Genomic DNA, 25,221 nt, shown 5'->3' on the forward strand with positions numbered 1-25,221 from the left:
GAGAGACACCATCTGTTCATCACTGCTGTAGCACACACAGCGCGCCGCGTGGCCGAGAGACACCGACATACACAGCTTCTACAGAGAGAGAGAGACCATCTGTCCATCGCTACTGTAGCACACACAGCGCGCCGCGTGGCCGAGAGACACCGACATACACAGCTTCTACAGAGAGAGAGACACCATCTGTCCATCACTACTGTAGCACACACAGCGCGCCTTTCATGACATGAAATGCAGCTCAAAGTGCTTTACAGAAAAATGGAGAATAAAAGAAAAGCAAGGCAACAACATTAAGAACAAGCAGTAATGCAGTACAGTGAGGACATGAATAACAAAAATAAAAAATAAAAGATCAATTAAAAGCAATGTTGTAGAAGTGGGTCTTAAAGCTGTGCTTTAAAAATGTCTACAGAGGCTGCCTGTCGAAGGTACAGTGGGAGTTTGTTCCATGCCGACGGCCCGTAGAAGCAAAAAGCTGCTTCCCCGTATTTTTTAGTTGCCATTTTTTTTGGCAAAGCGAGCAGGCCAGCGGTGGAAGACCTTAGGGGGCGGTTTGGGACATATTTAGGCAGGCAGTCATGTAGGTAGGAAGGTGCGAGACCATTGAGAGCTTTATAGACAAGTAAAATAAATTTAAAATCAATCCTAAAAACAACCGGAAGCCAGTTAGTACAGTCGCTGGAGGGGGTCTCCTGCACCCCCCGGAAATATACTTCTAATCAGTGTTTTCTTATTGGAAAAAATGTGCTGAACATGATGAGCTATGATAAAAAGTTGTCAAAATGTCCCACCTACCTCAAAACCCCCTTTTTGGTATATGGCTCTGCCGAAATTGTGTAAAGACAAATATTAATTCACTAAAATTACATAAATAGACATGGTAATCTGAAATTGGTCATGAAGTATCTTGATACATAGGGGTAAGTAGCAGAACAGGATTTGGGGGGTTGCTACCATTATATTCTTAAATATGACCCACATCATCCTCAAAAACACAAAAGAATATGGTGTCCGCTTGGCTAATAACAACAAAGATGGTTATTTTCCAACACATTATGGTGAGTATCACTGTCTCACTTGTATATAGAAAACTTCCCATATCCCTAAGCTTCAATTTGTGCCCAAGATAACCTTTCTATCTTGTAAATTACTCTTTCTGTAGCCAAAATTCTGAACTATACCTCAAATCGGTGAAAATTGTATATTTAGTCAGTATCAGCTATACATTTGGAATAAATGAATGAATGACTGAGTTTGAACTGAGTCCACATCATGGAATATTTCTTACTTGAATAAGCTATGTTAAAAAGTTTGCAAAGTGTCCCATCTACCATTTTTATGCAAATGAGTGCCTCCATTATCAAAATAATCGATTTTCACTATATCTCAGCCAATATTGCACTTAGATGAACAAATAAGGTGTCCAGACTCTAGACCTATGTTTTGAGGGTCAAGGATCTCAGTGAAACTATTCTTAAAGTGACCACATGTGCCGGTGGCATGCTGGTGTACAAATCAGTGCCGATTAAATATCTATCTCGTCGGCTTCTTGTCCATGCTCTCCAGACAGTGTCAAGGAGATCAACCAGTGAGGTTGGTAGGACTGCACCGCAGGACACACTGGATTAAAAAACTCAACCACCCCTGTCCTATCATAGGGTTTTGGTTTTTCCAAAAAAGCTTCATCAGCTCGCTTGTATAAGGCAACACGGTGATTCTCTTCAGAGCAGAGTAGCATGGAGCAAGACGAGCCAGGTCAACTTTAGATTTAGAAATGAGTTTGTCATCTGCCCCCACCACTCTTTCACTGAAGACTCACAATTCAAATAGCTCTAGCCAAGCCATGTGGCTCATCGGGCAGGAGCCTAACAAATACACTCCCTGGCATGACTAGTATGTCGCAGGGACCCTTTGGTATTACCCAGCTGGGGATCGAACCCCTGACCATCCAGTCTCAGGGTGGACGCTCTAACTACAAGGCCACTGAGCTGTTGATGATATCCAGGGCCTCTTACGGGTGTGTAACTCTAGTGTAAAAAATGGAACCAAATGGACCTGTAAGCCTTGCGGAGCCATGAGGCCCATAGGGCAGGAGCCTATCTCCTGTTTCTGTAGCGTGAGGCAGCTTGATGTACAAGTACACCCCCTGGACATGACACTAGTATGTAGCAGGGACTTATCCCAATCCAACCCTTGATGCTGAGTACCAAGCAGGGACAAGCAGGGAGGTACTGGGTTCCATTTTTCTGATTGAACCCCGACCTCCCAGGCTCAAGGCAAATGCTCTGACCACAAGGCCACTGAGCTGTTGATATGCAGGGCCCCTTAATATGGGTGTGCAACTCTGAATGTACAAATGGAACTGTAAAGGTTATGGGGGTCCTTGAAATGTGCCTTGTGCTACATTATATGGAACAGATCCTTAATTAGTATAGTTGGAGCAATTCATCTGTCTGCTGTATGGACAGAGTTGCATGTCTTCAGTATGGTAAATGGTGGATTTATAAAGCGCTTTTATCCAAGGCGCTTTACATAGATTGTGCATTACATTCACCCATTCACACACACATTCATACACTGATGGCAGCGGAAACCATGCAAGGCACCAAACTGCACACCAGGAGCGGTTACGGGTTCAGTGTCTTGCTCAAGGACACTTCGACACTAACTCTGGGGGAGCCCGGGTTTGAACTGGCAACCTTGCGGTTACCATCCAGCCATCCAGCCACTCTACCCCTGAGCCACCGCCGCCCCAGTGGACGTCACCGTGCCAAGTTGCTGTGGATAATGGTGGGGGCAAATGACAAACTCACTTCTTAAATCTAAAGTTGACCTGGCTCGTCTTCCTCCATGCTACTCTGCTCTGAAGAGAACCATCGTGTTGCCAGATAGCTGATGTAGCTGATGAAGCTATTGTGGAAAAACCAAAACCATATGAAGGGCAGAGATGGTTGAAAATCCTTGTCATTGGAGATCATGGACAAGCAGACAAAGAAGACTGATGAGTTCTATGAACACGATGACTGATTCATGTGACTGTGCATTTTGTCCTTTATGGTGCAGGCTAGGGTGGTCACTGTTTGTACACTGTTGCTTACATTTTTGCCTTTGAGTGTGTACAGGAATAGGATTGAATACTGTTACAGGATTGTGTGACTGTGTGAATTTTGTACTGCATATTGCAGGCCATTCTATAGTCTAGTGTGTATACTGCCGTATACTATTGTTCATACTAAAGATGTTTTTAGTTTGTGGTGTTATTCTACAGTATATTCAAAATTATAAAGCTTGCTTAAAAACACAGCACCTAGATGTTATATGCAATATTGGTATCTCTTATGTATAAATGTGACTTTATTGTAATGGCGGCACTGATTTGTACACTAGCATGCCATGGGCACATGTGGTCACTTTAAGAATAGGTTAACTGAGACCCTCAAAACATAGGTCTAGACACCTTATTTGTTCATTTAAGTGCAATATAGATATAGTGAAAATCGATTGTCTTGATAATGGTGACACTCATTTGCATAGAAATGGTAGATTGGACACTTTGCCAACTTTATAACATAGCTTATTCAAGTAAGAAATATTCCATAATGTGTAGTCAGTTCAAACTCAGTTATTCATTCAAAATGTATAGCTGATACTGACTGAATATACAATTTTCACCGATTTGAGGTATAGTATACCAAAGGGTCCCTTTGGTACATACTAGTCATGCCAGGGAGTGTACTTGTTAGGCTCCTGCCCTAAGAGCCACATGGCTTGGCTAGACCTATAGAGCTATTTGAACTGTGAGTCTTCAGTGAAAGAGTGGTGGGGGCAGATGACAAACTCATTTCTAAATCTAAAGTTGACCTGGCTCGTCTTGCTCCATGCTACTGCTCTGAAGAGAACCACCGTGTTGCCTTATACAAGCGAGCTGATGAAGCTTTTTTGGAAAAACCAAAACCCTATGATGAAGGACAGGGGTGGTTGAGTTTTTTAATCCAGTGTGTCCTGCGGTGCAGTCCTACCAACCTCACTGGTTGATCTCCTTGACACTGTCTGGAGAGCATGGACAAGAAGCCGACGAGATAGATATTTAATCGGCACTGATTTGTACACCAGCATGCTTTAAGAATAGTTTCACTGAGATCCTTGACCCTCAAAACATAGGTCTAGACACGTTATTTGTTCATCTAAGTGCAATATTGGCTGAGATATAGTGAAAATCGATTATTTTGATAATGGAGGCACTCATTTGCATAAATATGGTAGATGGGACACTTTGCAAACTTTTTAACATAGCTTATTCAAGTAAGAAATATTCCATGATGTGGACTCAGTTCAAACTCAGTCATTCATTCATTTATTCCAAATGTATAGCTGATACTGACTAAATATACAATTTTCACCGATTTGAGGTATAGTTCAGAATTTTGGCTACAGAAAGAGTAATTTACAAGATAGAAAGGTTATCTTGGGCACAAATTGAAGCTTAGGGATATGGGAAGTTTTCTATATACAAGTGAGGCAGTGATACTCACCATAATGTGTTGGAAAATAACCATCTTTGTTGTTATTAGCCAAGCGGACACCATATTCTTTTGTGTTTTTGAGGATGATGTGGGTCATATTTAAGAATATAATGGTAGCAACCCCCCAAATCCTGTTCTGCTACTTACCCCTATGTGTCAAGATACTTCATGACCAATTTCAGACTACCATGTCTATTTATGTAATTTTAGTGAATTAATATTTGTCTTTACACAATTTCGCCAGAGCCATATACCAAAAAGGGGGTTTTGAGGTAGGTGGGACATTTTGACAACTTTTTATCATAGCTCATCATGTTCAGCACATTTTTTCCAATAAGAAAACACTGATTAGAAGTATATTTCCGGGGGGTGCAGGAGACCCCCCTCCAGCGACTAGACTAAGTGCAGTGATGCCAAAACTGGAGTAATATGTTCTCTCATCTTAGTTCTAGTTAAAACTCTGGCTGCTGCATTTTGGATGAGAAAATGAGAAAATGTTCAGTGACAAACGTTTTCCTTTGGTGATTGGGTTGGTGTGTGCGTGCGTGCGTGCGCGGTACCTTGTGGTCCAGGTCCCAGACCCTCACGGTAGCGTCGTGGCTAGCGGTCGCGGCGGTGTGTGTTTTGGGGTGCAGGCTCAGACCCCACAGCTGGCCCTCGCCGTGGCCCTCCATCACCATGTGACACGCGCCGCTCTTCTCCCCGACCTCCATGATCTCACCGTCACGCGTGCCCACCACCATCTTACCCTGAGGAGGAGGAGGAGGAGGAGGAGGAGGGGGGGGAGATCTTTGAAACATAGTGAAAATGTGGCGCAAATCTTTGAATATATATATTCTTTCAGAGCGAATGTTTTGAACTCAAATCGTTGCTTCTTATGGTAGTAAGAGAAATCTATGAAAATCTGGGAACTAAATCGTTACCAAGAAATGTCTTCACCAATGTGTTTCTAAAGGTGTCTAATAACATGTACTAAAAGTTTGAAATTCAACTCCTGTGGGAAATTGAGTTATTAGCATAATATGTGACCATACCCATAACATCCTATATAAGGCCAAAAAGTCAAAATGTCATCATTCTTTCAGTAGCATGTGACATATTATGAAACTCAGGGTTTTTCATGATTCTGAATCCATTCCAAGCATTAATTTTGCACAAAAAACACTCCTTGGGCTTAATTAGGCCATATCCACTTTGGTGAAGAAATTTCTTGGTAACGATTTAATTCCCAGATTGGTCAAATACCTGATAAAATGCCCTTACTATGGGGAAGTCCCTGGAACAACATATTTTCAGATGGGGGTCCGCGGCCAAAATCAAGATAATTCTGGCCGTTCTTGACATGAAATATTGAGCACCACTGATACAGAAACATACAGTAGGTATTTCAGAAAACTGTCATGATTTAGAAGACTTTTTTTTAAAATATTTCGATGTCGGGTGTAAATGGATTAATCACATTTCTGTAAATGTTACAGTAATTAATGGAGACTCAAATGTATTAAACAAGAAATGATTACATAATATCACCAGTAAGACGCGCAAACGCGGGAAGCGAACGCAGCTCGTACATATTTGGGTTTTGGACGTATAACTGCTTTGGGGACTCCTTATATGGTTATGGCTGAGTCATGGTGACGTAACAGCGGGACAGACACTTGCATAAATCACAAACAAATCACTCAGCTCCATATATGGGCACAAAAGCGGGACAGACAGACACACACACATTTGCCAGGTGAAAGAAGCACCGTCTCCGTCATGTTCTTCCCCATATTAGTATTATTATTATTTTAGTTACGTTTCCGTGTCACAACCTCGCAGCTGTTGTTTGCGTTCATTTCACGACGTTCTGTGCGTTCTGGTTCAATGACTGCGTTTTGTTGTCGCTTTCCTGCTGTCCTGCACGTAGCATTAGCAGCTGTCGCTTTGAGGCTGCCACTGCAGTCGTAACACAGCTCGCTCGCTGCGGTGCGGATGTGAGGAAATCAGCCCTTTCGCGGAACACGTGGCGTGTGAATCTTTTTTTTTTTTTTTATATATATATTTTTTATCCCACAATTTTGTAACCCATTTTTCACCCCTGTGCCAATCATCTACTGTGATCCTGGGCTCTACACACCCTCCGCCAACCTAGTCCCCATATATGGGGGACAAGGGGAGACCAACCTATAGTCCCCATATATGGGGGACAAGGGGAGAGCAACGGACTTGAACTCATGCTTCCTTCATGCCTGAGTGTCCAAGTTGCTCCTTTACACCTGACAGGGGGGAGTTTCCCTGGTTGGACGTAGCGCGTGGAAGGAACACGTTATTCCAACCAGTTCCTTTCCCCTCCATCAGGCGCCCCGGCTGGCCAGGGGGAGGCAGTTTAGAGACCAGGATTACTGCATGTTTTTGTGAGGGTATACCTACCCTAGGGGACACGGGGAGAACATGCAAACTCCACACAGAAAGGCCCTTTCGCCAACCCTGCCTTCGGGTGAATCTGTTCTACGTCCGAGCATATACACACCAGGGCTGGGCCACTTTGACGATGGCGAGGGCCAATATATCTCCACACTCACTCCAGAGGGGCCACAGTGCATATTACTGTCGTAGCAAAAAAAGCCGATCTACAAGCTCAAAACACGTCGCAATGCAACGCGTTTTGAGCTATTTTTTGCTATATTGAATTGAAAACCTGATTCTTTTTTTATTGGAATCCTGAAAAGTAACCATTTTATTGAATTTCAAATGCATTTAGTTATAGTTATGTTAGCTCTATGAACTAACTACATTGGACATAAAAAGACAATAACATTTTGATACTAGTCATCAGTCATTTAATACTAGTCAAGTAATTGGGTTTGGAATTGCAACAGTTGAAATCAATACTAGATCAGTATTCTGATATTAACCTGCGGGCCGCATTGAGTGAAGGTGGGGGCCGCATGTGGCCCCCGGGCCACCAGTTTGCCCACCCCTGATATGCATGGTAACGCCCCGCCTGCCTCTGATTGGCCTACCAACACAGCCTTTCTTCGGAGGTGGATAGCTATATATGCTGGATAGTAACTCGACAGTAACTTTTATTTCTGTAGAAGAGGCAACCTAATATTGTCATTAGGAGGAAGTCACTAATGTTGCTCTGGAGAGGGACGTCTGGAGCACTCTGGTGGAGCTATTGCCCCCGCGACCCGACTACGGATAAGCGATGGATTGAAGACGGATGGATGGAACTTGAAACATTATTGTACTGTCAGTAAGGTCTCTTTACCCTTCATGATTCTTTATCTTTTTTTAAGTATAATAATATTAGTTTACTATAATTAGATTAATACACGATAATCAATACTAACACTTAATTTAGAACACACCCAGATCAAATCATATAGTACAGAGTACGTGTTCAATCAATTATTCAATCAAAGCAAACAGCATAAACATTATTAGTTCATTTAGTGACAAGGCTGGATGGAGGCTGGATGGAGGCTGTCGCGCGTGCCAAGCTGACCATGGGGGCAAGACGGGCAGTGTCGGTAGGCCAATCAGAGGCAGGCGGAGCGTTACCATGTCTATGCTCGGACGTAGAATAGATTCACGCGCGCGCAGTGGCATAGTTTAGGAGGCATGAGGCAATCATACTACACTCCCATTGGCTTATAGGCGGCAGCGTGTGTGGCAGCCAATCAGACTAGGCCGTCAGTATGACTATAGGGTGTCGATCTTGTCGTCTACATTTCATGAGCTGTCATTGGTCTCTGACAAACTCCTGACAAAAAAGGTGAAAGAGTTGCCGTGCCTGAACTCAGTGAACACACTTTACTTTTCCTCACACGCACGCACGCACGCACACAGGCACGCACACACACACACACACACACACACACACACACACCTTTACTCTGCACACAGAGCGAACACACTCCACGGGTCTTCCGGTGTCCAACTGAAAGGCTCTGCAGCGAGTCATCTCCTGATCCCAGAGCTTCACCGCTCCTCCCTCCTTGGTCCTGACAGGCGTGCACGCACACACGCACACGCACACACGCATACACAGACGCACGCACGTGCGCACGCACACACACACACACACACACACACACACACACACACACACACACACACACACACACACACACACACACACACACACACACACACACACACACACACACACACACACACACGCACAGTGTCAGAACAGACCAAAACACTGCATGGTGTCAGAACATACTAAAGGCCTATTCATAGAGTCCAGTTTTACTCTCTCTGGTACCCCAATTTATATTGTAAAAACAATGTCAATTGTGTACAAATGGAACCAAACCATTTGGTTCCATTTGTACACTCTCAGAGTTACAGACCCCATAAGGGTCCATTTGGTTCCAAACTATCATTTAGCTGGGGGGACCCCCTGGAACTCCCTCAAGGACCCCTTTGGGAACCCATGCTCTAAGGTTGAGACACGTCAGGGTGACTCACGGCCTCTCCTTGCCCCCGGTGGTGACGATGAGTCAGTCTCTATTAATATATACTCTAAGGTCGTAACGCCTCAGGGTGACTCACGGCCTCTCCTTGCCCCCGGTGGTGACGATCAGTCTAAGGTCGTAACGGGTCAGGGTGACTCACGGCCTCTCCTTGCCCCCGGTGGTGACGATCAGTCTAAGGTTATAACGGGTCAGGGTGACTCACGGCCTCTCCTTGCCCCCGGTGGTGACGATCAGTCTAAGGTTATAACGGGTCAGGGTGACTCACGGCCTCTCCTTGCCCCCGGTGGTGACGATCAGTCTAAGGTTATAACGGGTCAGGGTGACTCACGGCCTCTCCTTGCCCCCGGTGGTGACGATCAGTCTAAGGTCGTAACGGGTCAGGGTGACTCACGGCCTCTCCTTGCCCCCGGTGGTGACGATCAGTCTAAGGTCATAACGGGTCAGGGTGACTCACGGTCTCTCCTTGCCCCCGGTGACGATCAGTCCGTCCCTCAGCGTGGTGTACATGCAGAACACGGGTCCGGCGTGGGCCTTGGCCACCACGCGCTGCAGGCCGTGGTCACGCCACACGTACACGTCTCCGCTGATGGAGCCCGTGAAGGTCAGGTTGTTCTACACACACACACACACACACACGCACACGCACACGCACGTGTACACACGTATACCGTACGCACACACACACACACACACACACACACACACACACACACACACACACACACACACACACACACACACAAGACACACATACATTAGGGGTGGGACGATTCACTTACCTAGGGATTTACTTCCACACCTTCCAAACTCTTCTCCCTTCTGGCTCCAAAACTATGGAATGCACTTCTCATTGCAGTCAGAACTACACAGACTCACTCCCAAATCTAAACTATGGAATGCACTTCCCATTGCAGTCAGAACTATACAGATTCACTCCCAAATCTAAACTATGGAATGCACTTCCCATTGCAGTCAGAACTACACAGATTCAAATCTAAACTATGGAATGCACTTCCCATTGCAGTCAGAACTACACAGATTCACTCCCAAATCTAAACTATGGAATGCACTTCCCATTGCAGTCAGAACTACACAGATTCAAATCTAAACTATGGAATGCACTTCCCATTGCAGTCAGAACTACACAGATTCACTCCCAAATCTAAACTATGGAATGCACTTCCCATTGCAGTCAGAACTACACAGATTCACTCCCAAATCTAAACTATGGAATGCACTTCCCATTGCAGTCAGAACTACACAGATTCAAATCTAAACTATGGAATGCACTTCCCATTGCAGTCAGAACTACACAGATTCACTCCCAAATCTAAACTATGGAATGCACTTCCCATTGCAGTCAGAACTACACAGATTCAAATCTAAACTATGGAATGCACTTCCCATTACAGTCAGAACTACACAGATTCACTCCCACATCTAAACTATGGAATGCACTTCTCATTGCAGTCAGAACTACACAGACTCACTCCCAAATCTAAACTATGGAATGCACTTCTCATTGCAGTCAGAACTACACAGATTCACTCCCACATCTAAACTATGGAATGCACTTCTCATTGCAGTCAGAACTACACAGATTCACTCCCACATCTAAACTATGGAATGCACTTCCCATTGCAGTCAGAACTACACAGATTCACTCCCACATCTAAACTATGGAATGCACTTCTCATTGCAGTCAGAACTACACAGATTCACTCCCACATCTAAACTATGGAATGCACTTCTCATTGCAGTCAGAACTATACAGATTCAAATCTAAACTATGGAATGCACTTCCCATTACAGTCAGAACTACACAGATTCACTCCCACATCTAAACTATGGAATGCACTTCTCATTGCAGTCAGAACTACACAGACTCACTCCCAAATCTAAACTATGGAATGCACTTCTCATTGCAGTCAGAACTACACAGACTCACTCCCAAATCTAAACTATGGAATGCACTTCTCATTGCAGTCAGAACTATACAGATTCAAATCTAAACTATGGAATGCACTTCCCATTACAGTCAGAACTACACAGATTCACTCCCACATCTAAACTATGGAATGCACTTCTCATTGCAGTCAGAACTACACAGACTCACTCCCAAATCTAAACTATGGAATGCACTTCTCATTGCAGTCAGAACTACACAGATTCACTCCCACATCTAAACTATGGAATGCACTTCTCATTGCAGTCAGAACTACACAGATTCACTCCCACATCTAAACTATGGAATGCACTTCCCATTGCAGTCAGAACTACACAGATTCACTCCCACATCTAAACTATGGAATGCACTTCTCATTGCAGTCAGAACTACACAGACTCACTCCCAAATCTAAACTATGGAATGCACTTCTCATTGCAGTCAGAACTACACAGATTCACTCCCACATCTAAACTATGGAATGCACTTCCCATTGCAGTCAGAACTACACAGATTCACTCCCACATCTAAACTATGGAATGCACTTCCCATTGCAGTCAGAACTACACAGATTCACTCCCACATCTAAACTATGGAATGCACTTCCCATTGCAGTCAGAACTATACAGATTCACTCCCAAATCTAAACTATGGAATGCACTTCTCATTGCAGTCAGAACTACACAGACTCACTCCCAAATCTAAACTATGGAATGCACTTCTCATTGCAGTCAGAACTACACAGACTCACTCCCAAATCTAAACTTGTCACGATCCGCTCCTCGGACCGTGAACTTTGACTGTCCTTATTTTGAGTTTGGACTATAATATGTATTTATGTCTTGTGTATGTATTTGCTCTTGTATTCCTGACTGTTTCTCGTTGGTTTTGGTTTTCTGTTACTCTGTTGTTGCCTTAGTTTTGTGTATCTTATTTTGTAGTATTGTTCCTAGTGTTTCCTGTCTTCCTAGTTACTGTTAGTTACCTTGTCTATCCTACCTTGTTATTTGTCAGTGTGTCCACCTGTGTCCTTTTAGTCCCCTAGCCTATCCTGTGTTTGATTGTATTTTGAATTCACCTGTGTCCTGTTACCCCTGTCTATTTAAGCCCTTTGTTTGCAGTGTGTCCTTGTTGGTTCATAGACCTCTGTCAAGTGAGTGTACATGTTTTGCTGTGCTTTTGTTTTTGCCCTATCTTGGTTTATTGAAATAAACACTTTGAAGATAGTCTGCTTGCATCCTGTTGCCTGCTTTTGGGCCCACCTGTAATGCATTCCTGACAGTATGAACCAACCAGTTTGGACCCAGCGGGCAAGTTTAGTTTTTTGAGTATTTTCACCATGCCGGTTTGGAGCAAGCCTATGAAGCAGTCTGACATGGAAGACATCCCTGTACCTGCCCCGGAGGAGATTGTCAACATGGGAATGGACCCAGTTGCTTATTCTTTTGAAGATGAACTTTATGAAGCAACTTATTCCATACTGTGCTACCAGGGTGAGTGGAGAAGGGCCGCCAGTCAAGAAAGCAGACAAGCGGCTCTCTTTTTAGCACGCAGGGAGGTTTCCTGTAAACCCTGGCTGAGGTGCTCGTTACCTCAGTGGGCTAAAGACTTCCTCGATACTCCTGACTCACAATCTGCAAGCCTTCAGAGGTCTGCTTCCCAGCCTGCAATCCAGCCTGCCAGTGCCCAGCCTGAGCCCCAGTCTATCAGACTAGGGTTTGTAGGTCTCCAGCCTGTCGGTCCTGAAACTGCCCCTGTTGAACCTGTGTTCCCCGAGCCAGTCTATGCGGAGACCTCTTCAGCCCCAGGTCCGTACATTGGGTCTCGTTTGGCCAGCGTCAGGGGGAACCGGGCAAGGGGGCGTCGTCGCCACCACCAACGCTCCCAACTGCCCAGCATCCAGGAGCCCCTGCTTCCCAGTGACGGTGATTCTCAACTGTCGACCAGCGACGGCGAGGCTCTACTGCGGCCCAACGGCGGAAGTGGCGAGGCCCCACTGCTGCCCAGCCACGTTGAGGCTCCCCTGCTGTCCACCTGCGGCGACGGCGAATCTCCGCACTTGTTCAGCGACGGTGGGCCTCAACTGCAGCTCAGCGAGCGGCGTGCACCTCTCCAGCTGTCCAGTAACAGTGGTGGCGGGCCTCCGCTGCTACTACCCAGCTATGCCGAGGTGCTTCTGTGTCCGAGCGACACCCTGTCTGTTTCTGAGTCGGCTGCACCTGCCGACACCACGTCAAAACCTGGGTCGGTGGCCCCCGCCGACATCATGCCTGTATCTGCGTCTGTGGCCCCCACCGACATGTCTGTTCCTGGGTCAGTGGCCCCCACCGACATCATGCCTGTATCTGCGTCGGTGGCCCCCAACGACATGTCTGTTCCTGGGTCGGTGGCCCCCACCGACATCATGCCTGTATCTGCGTCGGTGGCCCCCACCGACATCATGCCTGTATCTGCGTCGGTGGCCCCCACCGACATCATGCCTGTATCTGCGTCGGCGGCCCCCACCGACATGTCTGTTCCTGGGTCGGTGGCCCCCACCGACATGTCTGTTCCTGGGTCGGTGGCCCCCACCGACATGTCTGTTCCTGGGTCGGTGGCCCCCACCGACATGTCTGTTCCTGGGTCGGTGGCCCCCGCCGACATATTTGTTCCTGCGTCGGCTGTCCCCGCCGACGTCCCACCTGAAGCCTTTTCTGCCATCCCCAATGTACTGCCTTTGTCAGCTCTCCCTTCGGACACCCCTTGCAAACTTCAAGAACTGTCTGTTTTCACCTCCATTGTTGAGGAGGCCCTCTTGCTGCCGGACCCCGGGCCTGACCTCCAGCGGTCAGAACCTGGGCCTGCACTACAGCAGCAAGACCTCAAGCCTGCACTCCAGTCTCACTGTTCTCAGGTGCCCCAGTCCATGCACTGTCACTGTCTGTGTCCCCTCTCCAAATCTAGCTCCGTCCCCAGCCATGTCTGCAGCCCTGTCCCCAGCCCTGTTTGTAGCCCCGTCCCTAGCTCTGCCCCTAGCCCTCCTAGTCCTCCTGTTTCCCAGCCTAGATCCCTGGCCCCACCTACCAGCCCGTTAGTCCTTCTCCCTTTCTGTCTGTCCACCTGTCTCCCTGTATGTTTGTCTGCTAGTGTGTATGCCAATATGTTTGTCCGTCTGTCTACTCCCCAGTCCTCCTGTCGCCCCTCTGACCCCTTTACCCGCCTATTGTGTCAAACCTCATGTCTGTCCGCATGCCTGCTTGTCTGTCAGTTGATATGTCTGTCTCTTGGTTTGTCCCACCTTCTGTCTGTCTGCTTGTCTGTTTGCTTGTCTGTGTGTTTGCCCGCCTGCATCCCTGTGTGATTTCCCTCTGTAGTCTTTTCTGTGTTTTTGACTGTTTTGCCCTGCCTAGTCCAGTCAGTGTTTCGCCCTGTGCCCCAGATTTTTTTTGTAGCCCCTGGTCCTTTGCCCCAGTGTCCCTCCACCAGACCCCCACCACCCACCCTTGTTTGGTGGTCCTGGTTGGACGTCTTGGAGCCGTCCGTTGGGGGGGAGGTACTGTCACGATCCGCTCCTCGGACCGTGAACTTTGACTGTCCTTATTTTGAGTTTGGACTATAATATGTATTTATGTCTTGTGTATGTATTTGCTCTTGTATTCCTGACTGTTTCTCGTTGGTTTTGGTTTTCTGTTACTCTGTTGTTGCCTTAGTTTTGTGTATCTTATTTTGTAGTATTGTTCCTAGTGTTTCCTGTCTTCCTAGTTACTGTTAGTTACCTTGTCTATCCTACCTTGTTATTTGTCAGTGTGTCCACCTGTGTCCTTTTAGTCCCCTAGCCTATCCTGTGTTTGATTGTATTTTGAATTCACCTGTGTCCTGTTACCCCTGTCTATTTAAGCCCTTTGTTTGCAGTGTGTCCTTGTTGGTTCATAGACCTCTGTCAAGTGAGTGTACATGTTTTGCTGTGCTTTTGTTTTTGCCCTATCTTGGTTTATTGAAATAAACACTTTGAAGATAGTCTGCTTGCATCCTGTTGCCTGCTTTTGGGTCCACCTGTAATGCATTCCTGACAAAACTATGGAATGCACTTCTCATTGCAGTCAGAACTACACAGATTCACTCCCACATCTAAACTATGGAATGCACTTCTCATTGCAGTCAGAACTACACAGATATATACAGATATAGCATTACAATATGCTTTAGCTATTGAAAAATAGCAGATCTACAAGCTCTGAGAGCTTGTAGGTCTGCTATTTTTGAAAAAATCGACTGACATAGAAACATAAGCTTTTTCAGAAAACTGTCAGGATGTAGAAGACACTTTTAGAATCTGATCTCGGGTCAGAATGGAAAACTGTCAGGATGTAGAAGACGCTTTTAGAATCTGATCTCAGGTCAGAATGGAAAACTGTCAGGATGTGTAGAAGACACTTTTAGAATCTGATCTCAGGTCAGAATGGAAAACTGTCAGGATGTAGAGGACACTTTTAGAATCTGATCTCAGGTCAGAATGGAAAACTGTCAGGATGTAGAAGACACTTTTAGAATCTGATCTGAGGTCAGAATGGAAAACTGTCAGGATGTATAGAAGACATTTTTAGAATCTGATCTTAGGTCAGAATGGAAAACTGTCAGGATGTAGAAGACAACTTTTAGAATCTGATCTCAGGTCAGAATGGAAAACTGTCAGGATATAGAAGACATTTTTATAGAATCTGATCTCAGGTCAGAAAGGAAAACTGTCAGGATGTGTAGAGGACACTTTTAGAATCTGATCTCAGGTCAGAATGGAAAACTGTCAGGATGTAGAGGACACTTTTAGAATCTGATCTCAGGTCAGAAAGGAAAACTGTCAGGATGTAGAAGACACTTTTAGAATCTGATCTCAGGTCAGAATGGGTTAACTCACGGCTCCGAAGGCCACCGACAGCATGGTCTGAGCGCGGGCGTCCTCTAGGGCGGCGACACTGCCCCGGCGCTGCAGCAGGGAGCCTCCCGCCACGCTCCAGAACCTCACGTGTTTGATCCCCACCGACACAAAATGGCTGTCCGAGTCCGGACGGAACTCCACCACGAACACCCTGTCCGGGTGGCGCCCCCTACTGGCTGCCTTGCTGCCTGCAGGGGGGGGGGGGGGGGGGGAGTGGAGGAGAGATTGAATAGTTGCTGTGACAGGAGAAGGATATCAAATGGAACACAACCACCCTAAAGACTGATCATTGGGTATATTCCTGCACTATACCTGCATCAAGTGATCTTGGTACATAGAATTTGATCTATTGAAGACTCTGACCTTCAAATGTACATCATTTTTGTTTTGATTGTATTGCTGTATTGTTCTTTCTGCTTTGGCAATGTAAACGTATGTTTTCTCATGCCAATAAAGCCCTTTGAATTGAATTGAAAATTGAGAGAGAGAGAGAGAGAGAGAGAGAGAGAGAGAGAGAGAGAGAGACACTGAATAGGCTCTTTGCACAGCAGCCATTTTGGAAATAACTCTGTGAATGAAATTAAATGAAAACTTCCGGGCCTCTTCCGACTTCCTTCACAGGTCTTATACCGAGCTTACCAATCATTAAAGCTCTGTTCCATTTAGTGTACATTCATTGACAGACATGTATATATTTTTTATTTTTTATTTTGGGAGGCAAATTATTTTGGGAGGCAAATTATTTTGGCAAATTATTTTGGGAGGCAAATTATTTTGGCAAATTATTTTGGGAGGCAAATTATTTTGGCAAATTATTTTGGGAGGCAAATTATTTTGGCAAATTATTTTGGGAGGCAAATTATTTTGGGAGGCAAAATATTTTGGGAGTCAAATTATTTTGGGAGGCAAATTATTTTGGGAGGCAAATTATTTTGGCAAATTATTTTGGGAGGCAAATTATTTTGGGAGGCAAAATATTTTGGTAGTCAAATTATTTTGGGAGGCAAATTATTTTGGCAAATTATTTTGGCAAATTATTTTGGGAGGCAAATTATTTTGGCAAATTATTTTGGGAGGCAAATTATTTTGGCAAATTATTTTGGGAGGCAAATTATTTTGGGAGGCAAAATATTTTGGGAGTCAAATTATTTTGGGAGGCAAATTATTTTGGCAAATTATTTTGGGAGGCAAATTATTTTGGGAGGCAAATTATTTTGGGAGGCAAATTATTTTGGCTAATTATTTTGGGAGGCAAATTATTTTGGGAGGCAAATTATTTTGGCAAATTATTTTGGCAAATTATTTTGGGAGGCAAATTATTTTGGGAGGCAAATTATTTTGGCAAATTATTTTGGGAGGCAAATTATTTTGGGAGGCAAATTATTTTGGGAGGCAAAATATTTTGGGAGTCAAATTATTTTGGGAGGCAAAATATTTTGGGAGTCAAATTATTTTGGGAGGCAAATTATTTTGGGAGTCAAATTATTTTGGGAGGCAAATTATTTTGGGAGGCAAAATATTTTGGGAGTCAAATTATTTTGGGAGGCAAATTATTTTGGGAGTCAAATTATTTTAGGAGGCAAATTATTTTGGCAAATTATTTGGGGAGTCAAATTATTTTGGGAGGCAAATTATTTGGGGAGTCAAATTATTTTGGGAGGCAAATTATTTTGGGAGGCAAATTATTTTGGGAGGCAAAATATTTTGGGAGTCAAATTATTTTGGGAGGCAAATTATTTTGGGAGGCAAATTATTTTGGGAGGCAAATTATTTTGGCAAATTATTTTGGGAGGCAAATTATTTTGGGAGGCAAAATATTTTGGGAGTCAAATTATTTTGGGAGGCAAATTATTTTGGGAGGCAAAATATTTTGGGAGTCAAATTATGTTGGGAGGCAAATTATTTTGGCAAATTATTTTGGGAGGCAAATTATTTTGGCAAATTATTTTGGGAGGCAAATTATTTTGGGAGGCAAATTATTTTGGGAGGCAAATTATTTTGGGAGGCAAATTATTTTGGCAAATTATTTTGGGAGGCAAATTATTTTGGGAGGCAAATTAATTTGGGAGGCAAATTATTTTGGGAGGCTAATTATTTTGGCTAATTATTTTGGGAGGCAAATTATTTTGGGAGGCAAATTATTTTGGCAAATTATTTTGGGAGGCAAATTATTTTGGCAAATTATTTTGGGAGGCAAATTATTTTGGGAGGCAAATTATTTTGGGAGGCAAATTATTTTGGCAAATTATTTTGGGAGGCAAATTATTGTTATTATTATTTTGGGAGGCTCATTGCACAGCAGCCATTTTGGAAATAACTCTGTGAATGAAATTAAATGAAAACTTCCGGGCCTCTTCCGACTTCCTTCACAGGTCTTATACCGAGCTTACCAATCATTAAAGCTCTGTTCCATTTAGTGTACATTCATTGACAGACATGTATATATTTTTTATTTTTTATTTTGGGAGGCAAATTATTTTGGCAAATTATTTTGGGAGGCAAATTATTTTGGGAGGCAAATTATTTTGGCAAATTATTTTGGGAGGCAAATTATTTTGGCAAATTATTTTGGGAGGCAAATTATTTTGGCAAATTATTTTGGGAGGCAAAATATTTTGGGAGTCAAATTATTTTGGGAGGCAAATTAATTTGGGAGGCAAATTATTTTGGGAGGCAAATTATTTTGGCTAATTATTTTGGGAGGCAAATTATTTTGGGAGGCAAATTATTTTGGCAAATTATTTTGGGAGGCAAATTATTTTGGCAAATTATTTTGGGAGGCAAATTATTTTGGCTAATTATTTTGGGAGGCAAATTATTTTGGGAGGCAAATTATTTTGGCAAATTATTTTGGGAGGCAAATTATTGTTATTATTATTATTTGGGAGGCTCATTGCACAGCAGCCATTTTGGAAATAACTCTGTGAATGAAATTAAATGAAAACTTCCGGGCCTCTTCCGACTTCCTTCACAGGTCTTATACCGAGCTTACCAATCATTAAAGCTCTGTTCCATTTAGTGTACATTCATTGACAGACATGTATATATTTTTTATTTTTTATTTTGGGAGGCAAATTATTTTGGCAAATTATTTTGGGAGGCAAATTATTTTGGCAAATTATTTTGGGAGGCAAATTATTTTGGCAAATTATTTTGGGAGGCAAATTATTTTGGGAGGCAAAATATTTTGGGAGTCAAATTATTTTGGGAGGCAAATTATTTTGGCAAATTATTTTGGGAGGCAAATTATTTTGGGAGGCAAATTAATTTGGGAGGCAAATTATTTTGGGAGGCAAATTATTTTGGCTATTTATTTTGGGAGGCAAATTATTTTGGGAGGCAAATTATTTTGGCAAATTATTTTGGGAGGCAAATTATTTTGGCAAATTATTTTGGGAGGCAAATTATTTTGGGAGGCAAATTATTTTGGGAGGCAAATTATTTTGGCAAATTATTTTGGGAGGCAAATTATTTTGGGAGGCAAATTATTTTGGCAAATTATTTTGGGAGGCAAATTAGGCACGCCTGGTGAGACACATGCACGCGCACACACACACACACACACACACACACACACACACACGTGTTTGTTTTACAAAATTATTACAAATTATTTTGGCAAATTATTTTGGGAGGCAAATTATTTTGGCAAATTATTTTGGGAGGCAAATTATTTTGGCAAATTATTTTGGGAGGCAAATTATTTTGGGAGGCAAATTATTTTGGCAAATTATTTTGGGAGGCAAATTATTTTGGCAAATTATTTTGGGAGGCAAATTATTTTGGGAGGCAAATTATTTTGGCAAATTATTTTGGGAGGCAAATTATTTTGGCAAATTATTTTGGGAGGCAAATTATTTTGGGAGGCAAAATATTTTGGGAGTCAAATTATTTTGGGAGGCAAATTATTTTGGCAAATTATTTTGGGAGGCAAATTATTTTGGGAGGCAAAATATTTTGGGAGTCAAATTATTTTGGGAGGCAAATTATTTTGGCAAATTATTTTGGGAGGCAAATTATTTTGGCAAATTATTTTGGGAGGCAAATTATTTTGGCAAATTATTTTGGGAGGCAAATTATTTTGGGAGGCAAATTATTTTGGCAAATTATTTTGGGAGGCAAATTATTTTGGGAGTCAAATTATTTTGGCAAATTATTTTGGGAGGCAAATTATTTTGGGAGGCAAAATATTTTGGGAGGCAAATTATTTTGGGAGGCAAATTAGGCACGCCTGGTGAGACACATGCACGCGCACACACACACACACACACGTGTTTGTTTTACAAAATTATGGCAAATTATTTTGGCAAATTATTTTGGGAGGCAAATTATTTTGGGAGGCAAATTATTTTGGCAAATTATTTTGGGAGGCAAATTATTTTGGCAAATTATTTTGGGAGGCAAATTATTTTGGCAAATTATTTTGGGAGGCAAATTATTTTGGCAAATTATTTTGGGAGGCAAATTATTTTGGGAGGCAAAATATTTTGGGAGTCAAATTATTTTGGGAGGCAAATTATTTTGGCAAATTATTTTGGGAGGCAAATTATTTTGGGAGGCAAAATATTTTGGGAGTCAAATTATTTTGGGAGGCAAATTATTTTGGCAAATTATTTTGGGAGGCAAATTATTTTGGCAAATTATTTTGGGAGGCAAATTATTTTGGCAAATTATTTTGGGAGGCAAATTATTTTGGGAGGCAAATTATTTTGGCAAATTATTTTGGGAGGCAAATTATTTTGGGAGTCAAATTATTTTGGCAAATTATTTTGGGAGGCAAATTATTTTGGGAGGCAAATTATTTTGGGAGGCAAAATATTTTGGGAGGCAAATTATTTTGGGAGGCAAATTATTTTGGGAGTCAAATTATTTTGGGAGACAAATTATTTTGGCAAATTATTTTGGGAGGCAAATTATTTTGGCAAATTATTTTGGGAGGCAAATTATTTTGGGAGGCAAAATATTTTGGGAGTCAAATTATTTTGGGAGTCAAATTATTTTGGGAGTCAAATTATTTTGGGAGGCAAATTATTTTGGCAAATTATTTTGGGAGTCAAATTATTTTGGGAGGCAAATTATTTTGGGAGGCAAATTATTTTGGCAAATTATTTTGGGAGTCAAATTATTTTGGGAGGCAAATTATTTTGGGAGGCAAAATATTTTGGGAGTCAAATTATTTTGGGAGGCAAATTATTTTGGGAGTCAAATTATTTTGGGAGGCAAATTATTTTGGCAAATTATTTTGGGAGTCAAATTATTTTGGCAAATTATTTTGGGAGGCAAATTATTTTGGGAGGCAAATTATTTTGGCAAATTATTTTGGGAGGCAAATTATTTTGGGAGGCAAATTATTTTGGGAGGCAAATTATTTTGGCAAATTATTTTGGGAGGCAAAATATTTTGGGAGGCAAATTATTTTGGCAAATTATTTTGGGAGGCAAATTATTTTGGGAGTCAAATTATTTTGGGAGGCAAATTATTTTGGGAGTCAAATTATTTTGGGAGGCAAATTATTTTGGCAAATTATTTTGGGAGTCAAATTATTTTGGGAGGCAAATTATTTTGGCAAATTATTTTGGCAAATTATTTTGGGAGTCAAATTATTTTGGGAGGCAAATTATTTTGGGAGGCAAAATATTTTGGGAGTCAAATTATTTTGGGAGGCAAATTATTTTGGCAAATTATTTTGGGAGGCAAATTATTTTGGCAAATTATTTTGGGAGTCAAATTATTTTGGCAAATTATTTTGGGAGGCAAATTATTTTGGGAGGCAAATTATTTTGGGAGGCAAATTATTTTGGGAGGCAAAATATTTTGGGAGTCAAATTATTTTGGGAGGCAAATTATTTTGGCAAATTATTTTGGGAGGCAAATTATTTTGGCAAATTATTTTGGGAGGCAAATTATTTTGGGAGGCAAATTATTTTGGGAGGCAAAATATTTTGGGAGTCAAATTATTTTGGGAGGCAAATTATTTTGGGAGTCAAATTATTTTGGGAGGCAAATTATTTTGGCAAATTATTTTGGGAGGCAAATTATTTTGGCAAATTATTTTGGGAGGCAAATTATTTTGGGAGGCAAATTATTTTGGGAGGCAAATTATTTTGGCTATTTATTTTGGGAGGCAAATTATTTTGGGAGGCAAATTATTTTGGCAAATTATTTTGGGAGGCAAATTATTTTGGCAAATTATTTTGGCAAATTATTTTGGGAGGCAAATTATTTTGGGAGGCAAATTATTTTGGCAAATTATTTTGGGAGGCAAATTATTTTGGGAGGCAAATTATTTTGGCAAATTATTTTGGGAGGCAAATTAGGCACGCCTGGTGAGACACATGCACGCGCACACACACACACACACACACACACACACACACACACACGTGTTTGTTTTACAAAATTATTACAAATTATTTTGGCAAATTATTTTGGGAGGCAAATTATTTTGGGAGGCAAATTATTTTGGCAAATTATTTTGGGAGGCAAATTATTTTGGCAAATTATTTTGGGAGGCAAATTATTTTGGGAGGCAAATTATTTTGGCAAATTATTTTGGGAGGCAAATTATTTTGGCAAATTATTTTGGGAGGCAAATTATTTTGGGAGGCAAATTATTTTGGCAAATTATTTTGGGAGGCAAATTATTTTGGCAAATTATTTTGGGAGGCAAATTATTTTGGGAGGCAAAATATTTTGGGAGTCAAATTATTTTGGGAGGCAAATTATTTTGGCAAATTATTTTGGGAGGCAAATTATTTTGGGAGGCAAAATATTTTGGGAGTCAAATTATTTTGGGAGGCAAATTATTTTGGCAAATTATTTTGGGAGGCAAATTATTTTGGCAAATTATTTTGGGAGGCAAATTATTTTGGGAGGCAAATTATTTTGGCAAATTATTTTGGGAGGCAAATTATTTTGGGAGGCAAATTATTTTGGCAAATTATTTTGGGAGGCAAATTATTTTGGGAGTCAAATTATTTTGGCAAATTATTTTGGGAGGCAAATTATTTTGGGAGGCAAAATATTTTGGGAGGCAAATTATTTTGGGAGGCAAATTAGGCACGCCTGGTGAGACACATGCACGCGCACACACACACACACACACACACACACACACGTGTTTGTTTTACAAAATTATGGCAAATTATTTTGGCAAATTATTTTGGGAGGCAAATTATTTTGGGAGGCAAATTATTTTGGCAAATTATTTTGGGAGGCAAATTATTTTGGCAAATTATTTTGGGAGGCAAATTATTTTGGCAAATTATTTTGGGAGGCAAATTATTTTGGCAAATTATTTTGGGAGGCAAAATATTTTGGGAGTCAAATTATTTTGGGAGGCAAATTATTTTGGCAAATTATTTTGGGAGGCAAATTATTTTGGGAGGCAAAATATTTTGGGAGTCAAATTATTTTGGGAGGCAAATTATTTTGGCAAATTATTTTGGGAGGCAAATTATTTTGGCAAATTATTTTGGGAGGCAAATTATTTTGGCAAATTATTTTGGGAGGCAAATTATTTTGGGAGGCAAATTATTTTGGCAAATTATTTTGGGAGGCAAATTATTTTGGGAGTCAAATTATTTTGGCAAATTATTTTGGGAGGCAAATTATTTTGGGAGGCAAATTATTTTGGGAGGCAAAATATTTTGGGAGGCAAATTATTTTGGGAGGCAAAATATTTTGGGAGTCAAATTATTTTGGGAGGCAAATTATTTTGGGAGTCAAATTATTTTGGGAGACAAATTATTTTGGCAAATTATTTTGGGAGGCAAATTATTTTGGCAAATTATTTTGGGAGGCAAATTATTTTGGGAGGCAAAATATTTTGGGAGTCAAATTATTTTGGGAGTCAAATTATTTTGGGAGTCAAATTATTTTGGGAGGCAAATTATTTTGGCAAATTATTTTGGGAGTCAAATTATTTTGGGAGGCAAATTATTTTGGGAGGCAAATTATTTTGGCAAATTATTTTGGGAGTCAAATTATTTTGGGAGGCAAATTATTTTGGGAGGCAAAATATTTTGGGAGTCAAATTATTTTGGGAGGCAAATTATTTTGGGAGTCAAATTATTTTGGGAGGCAAATTATTTTGGCAAATTATTTTGGGAGTCAAATTATTTTGGCAAATTATTTTGGGAGGCAAATTATTTTGGGAGGCAAATTATTTTGGGAGGCAAAATATTTTGGGAGGCAAATTATTTTGGCAAATTATTTTGGCAAATTATTTTGGGAGGCAAATTATTTTGGGAGGCAAATTATTTTGGGAGGCAAATTATTTTGGCAAATTATTTTGGGAGGCAAAATATTTTGGGAGGCAAATTATTTTGGCAAATTATTTTGGGAGGCAAATTATTTTGGGAGTCAAATTATTTTGGGAGGCAAATTATTTTGGGAGTCAAATTATTTTGGGAGGCAAATTATTTTGGCAAATTATTTTGGGAGTCAAATTATTTTGGGAGGCAAATTATTTTGGGAGGCAAATTATTTTGGCAAATTATTTTGGGAGTCAAATTATTTTGGGAGGCAAATTATTTTGGGAGGCAAAATATTTTGGGAGTCAAATTATTTTGGGAGGCAAATTATTTTGGCAAATTATTTTGGGAGGCAAATTATTTTGGCAAATTATTTTGGGAGTCAAATTATTTTGGCAAATTATTTTGGGAGGCAAATTATTTTGGGAGGCAAATTATTTTGGGAGGCAAATTATTTTGGGAGGCAAAATATTTTGGGAGTCAAATTATTTTGGGAGGCAAATTATTTTGGCAAATTATTTTGGGAGGCAAATTATTTTGGCAAATTATTTTGGGAGGCAAATTATTTTGGGAGGCAAATTATTTTGGGAGGCAAAATATTTTGGGAGTCAAATTATTTTGGGAGGCAAATTATTTTGGGAGTCAAATTATTTTGGGAGGCAAATTATTTTGGCAAATTATTTTGGGAGGCAAATTATTTTGGGAGGCAAATTATTTTGGGAGGCAAATTATTTTGGGAGGCAAATTATTTTGGGAGGCAAATTATTTTGGCAAATTATTTTGGGAGGCAAATTATTTTGGGAGGCAAAATATTTTGGGAGTCAAATTATTTTGGGAGGCAAATTATTTTGGGAGGCAAAATATTTTGGCAAATTATTTTGGGAGGCAAATTATTTTGGCAAATTATTTTGGGAGGCAAATTATTTTGGGAGGCAAATTATTTTGGGAGGCAAATTATTTTGGCAAATTATTTTGGGAGGCAAATTATTTTGGGAGGCAAATTATTTTGGCAAATTATTTTGGGAGGCAAATTATTTTGGGAGGCAAATTATTTTGGGAGGCAATTATTTTGGGAGGCAAATTATTTTGGCAAATTATTTTGGGAGGC

General features: G+C 41.2%; 1 protein-coding gene across 1 annotated transcript in view; it reads right to left on the bottom strand.

Annotated features, from left to right (window-relative positions):
- LOC308328320 (echinoderm microtubule-associated protein-like 6) overlaps positions 1-25,221 on the bottom strand; it is a gene marked incomplete at both ends in the record, with an annotated part of 135,829 nt that overhangs the window by 9,357 nt on the left and 101,251 nt on the right. Inside the window, 5 exons of the mRNA XM_080782091.1 lie at positions 2,738-2,781; positions 5,087-5,275; positions 8,407-8,521; positions 9,456-9,613; positions 15,838-16,042. Of these exons, the coding sequence (XP_080638217.1) occupies positions 2,738-2,781; positions 5,087-5,275; positions 8,407-8,521; positions 9,456-9,613; positions 15,838-16,042 (711 nt within the window). The remainder of the gene's footprint in view (positions 1-2,737; positions 2,782-5,086; positions 5,276-8,406; positions 8,522-9,455; positions 9,614-15,837; positions 16,043-25,221) is intronic.

The sequence above is a fragment of the Protomyctophum bolini genome, assembly GCF_963924005.1.
Source record: "Protomyctophum bolini genome assembly, chromosome: 14".
NCBI lineage: Eukaryota > Metazoa > Chordata > Actinopteri > Myctophiformes > Myctophidae > Protomyctophum > Protomyctophum bolini.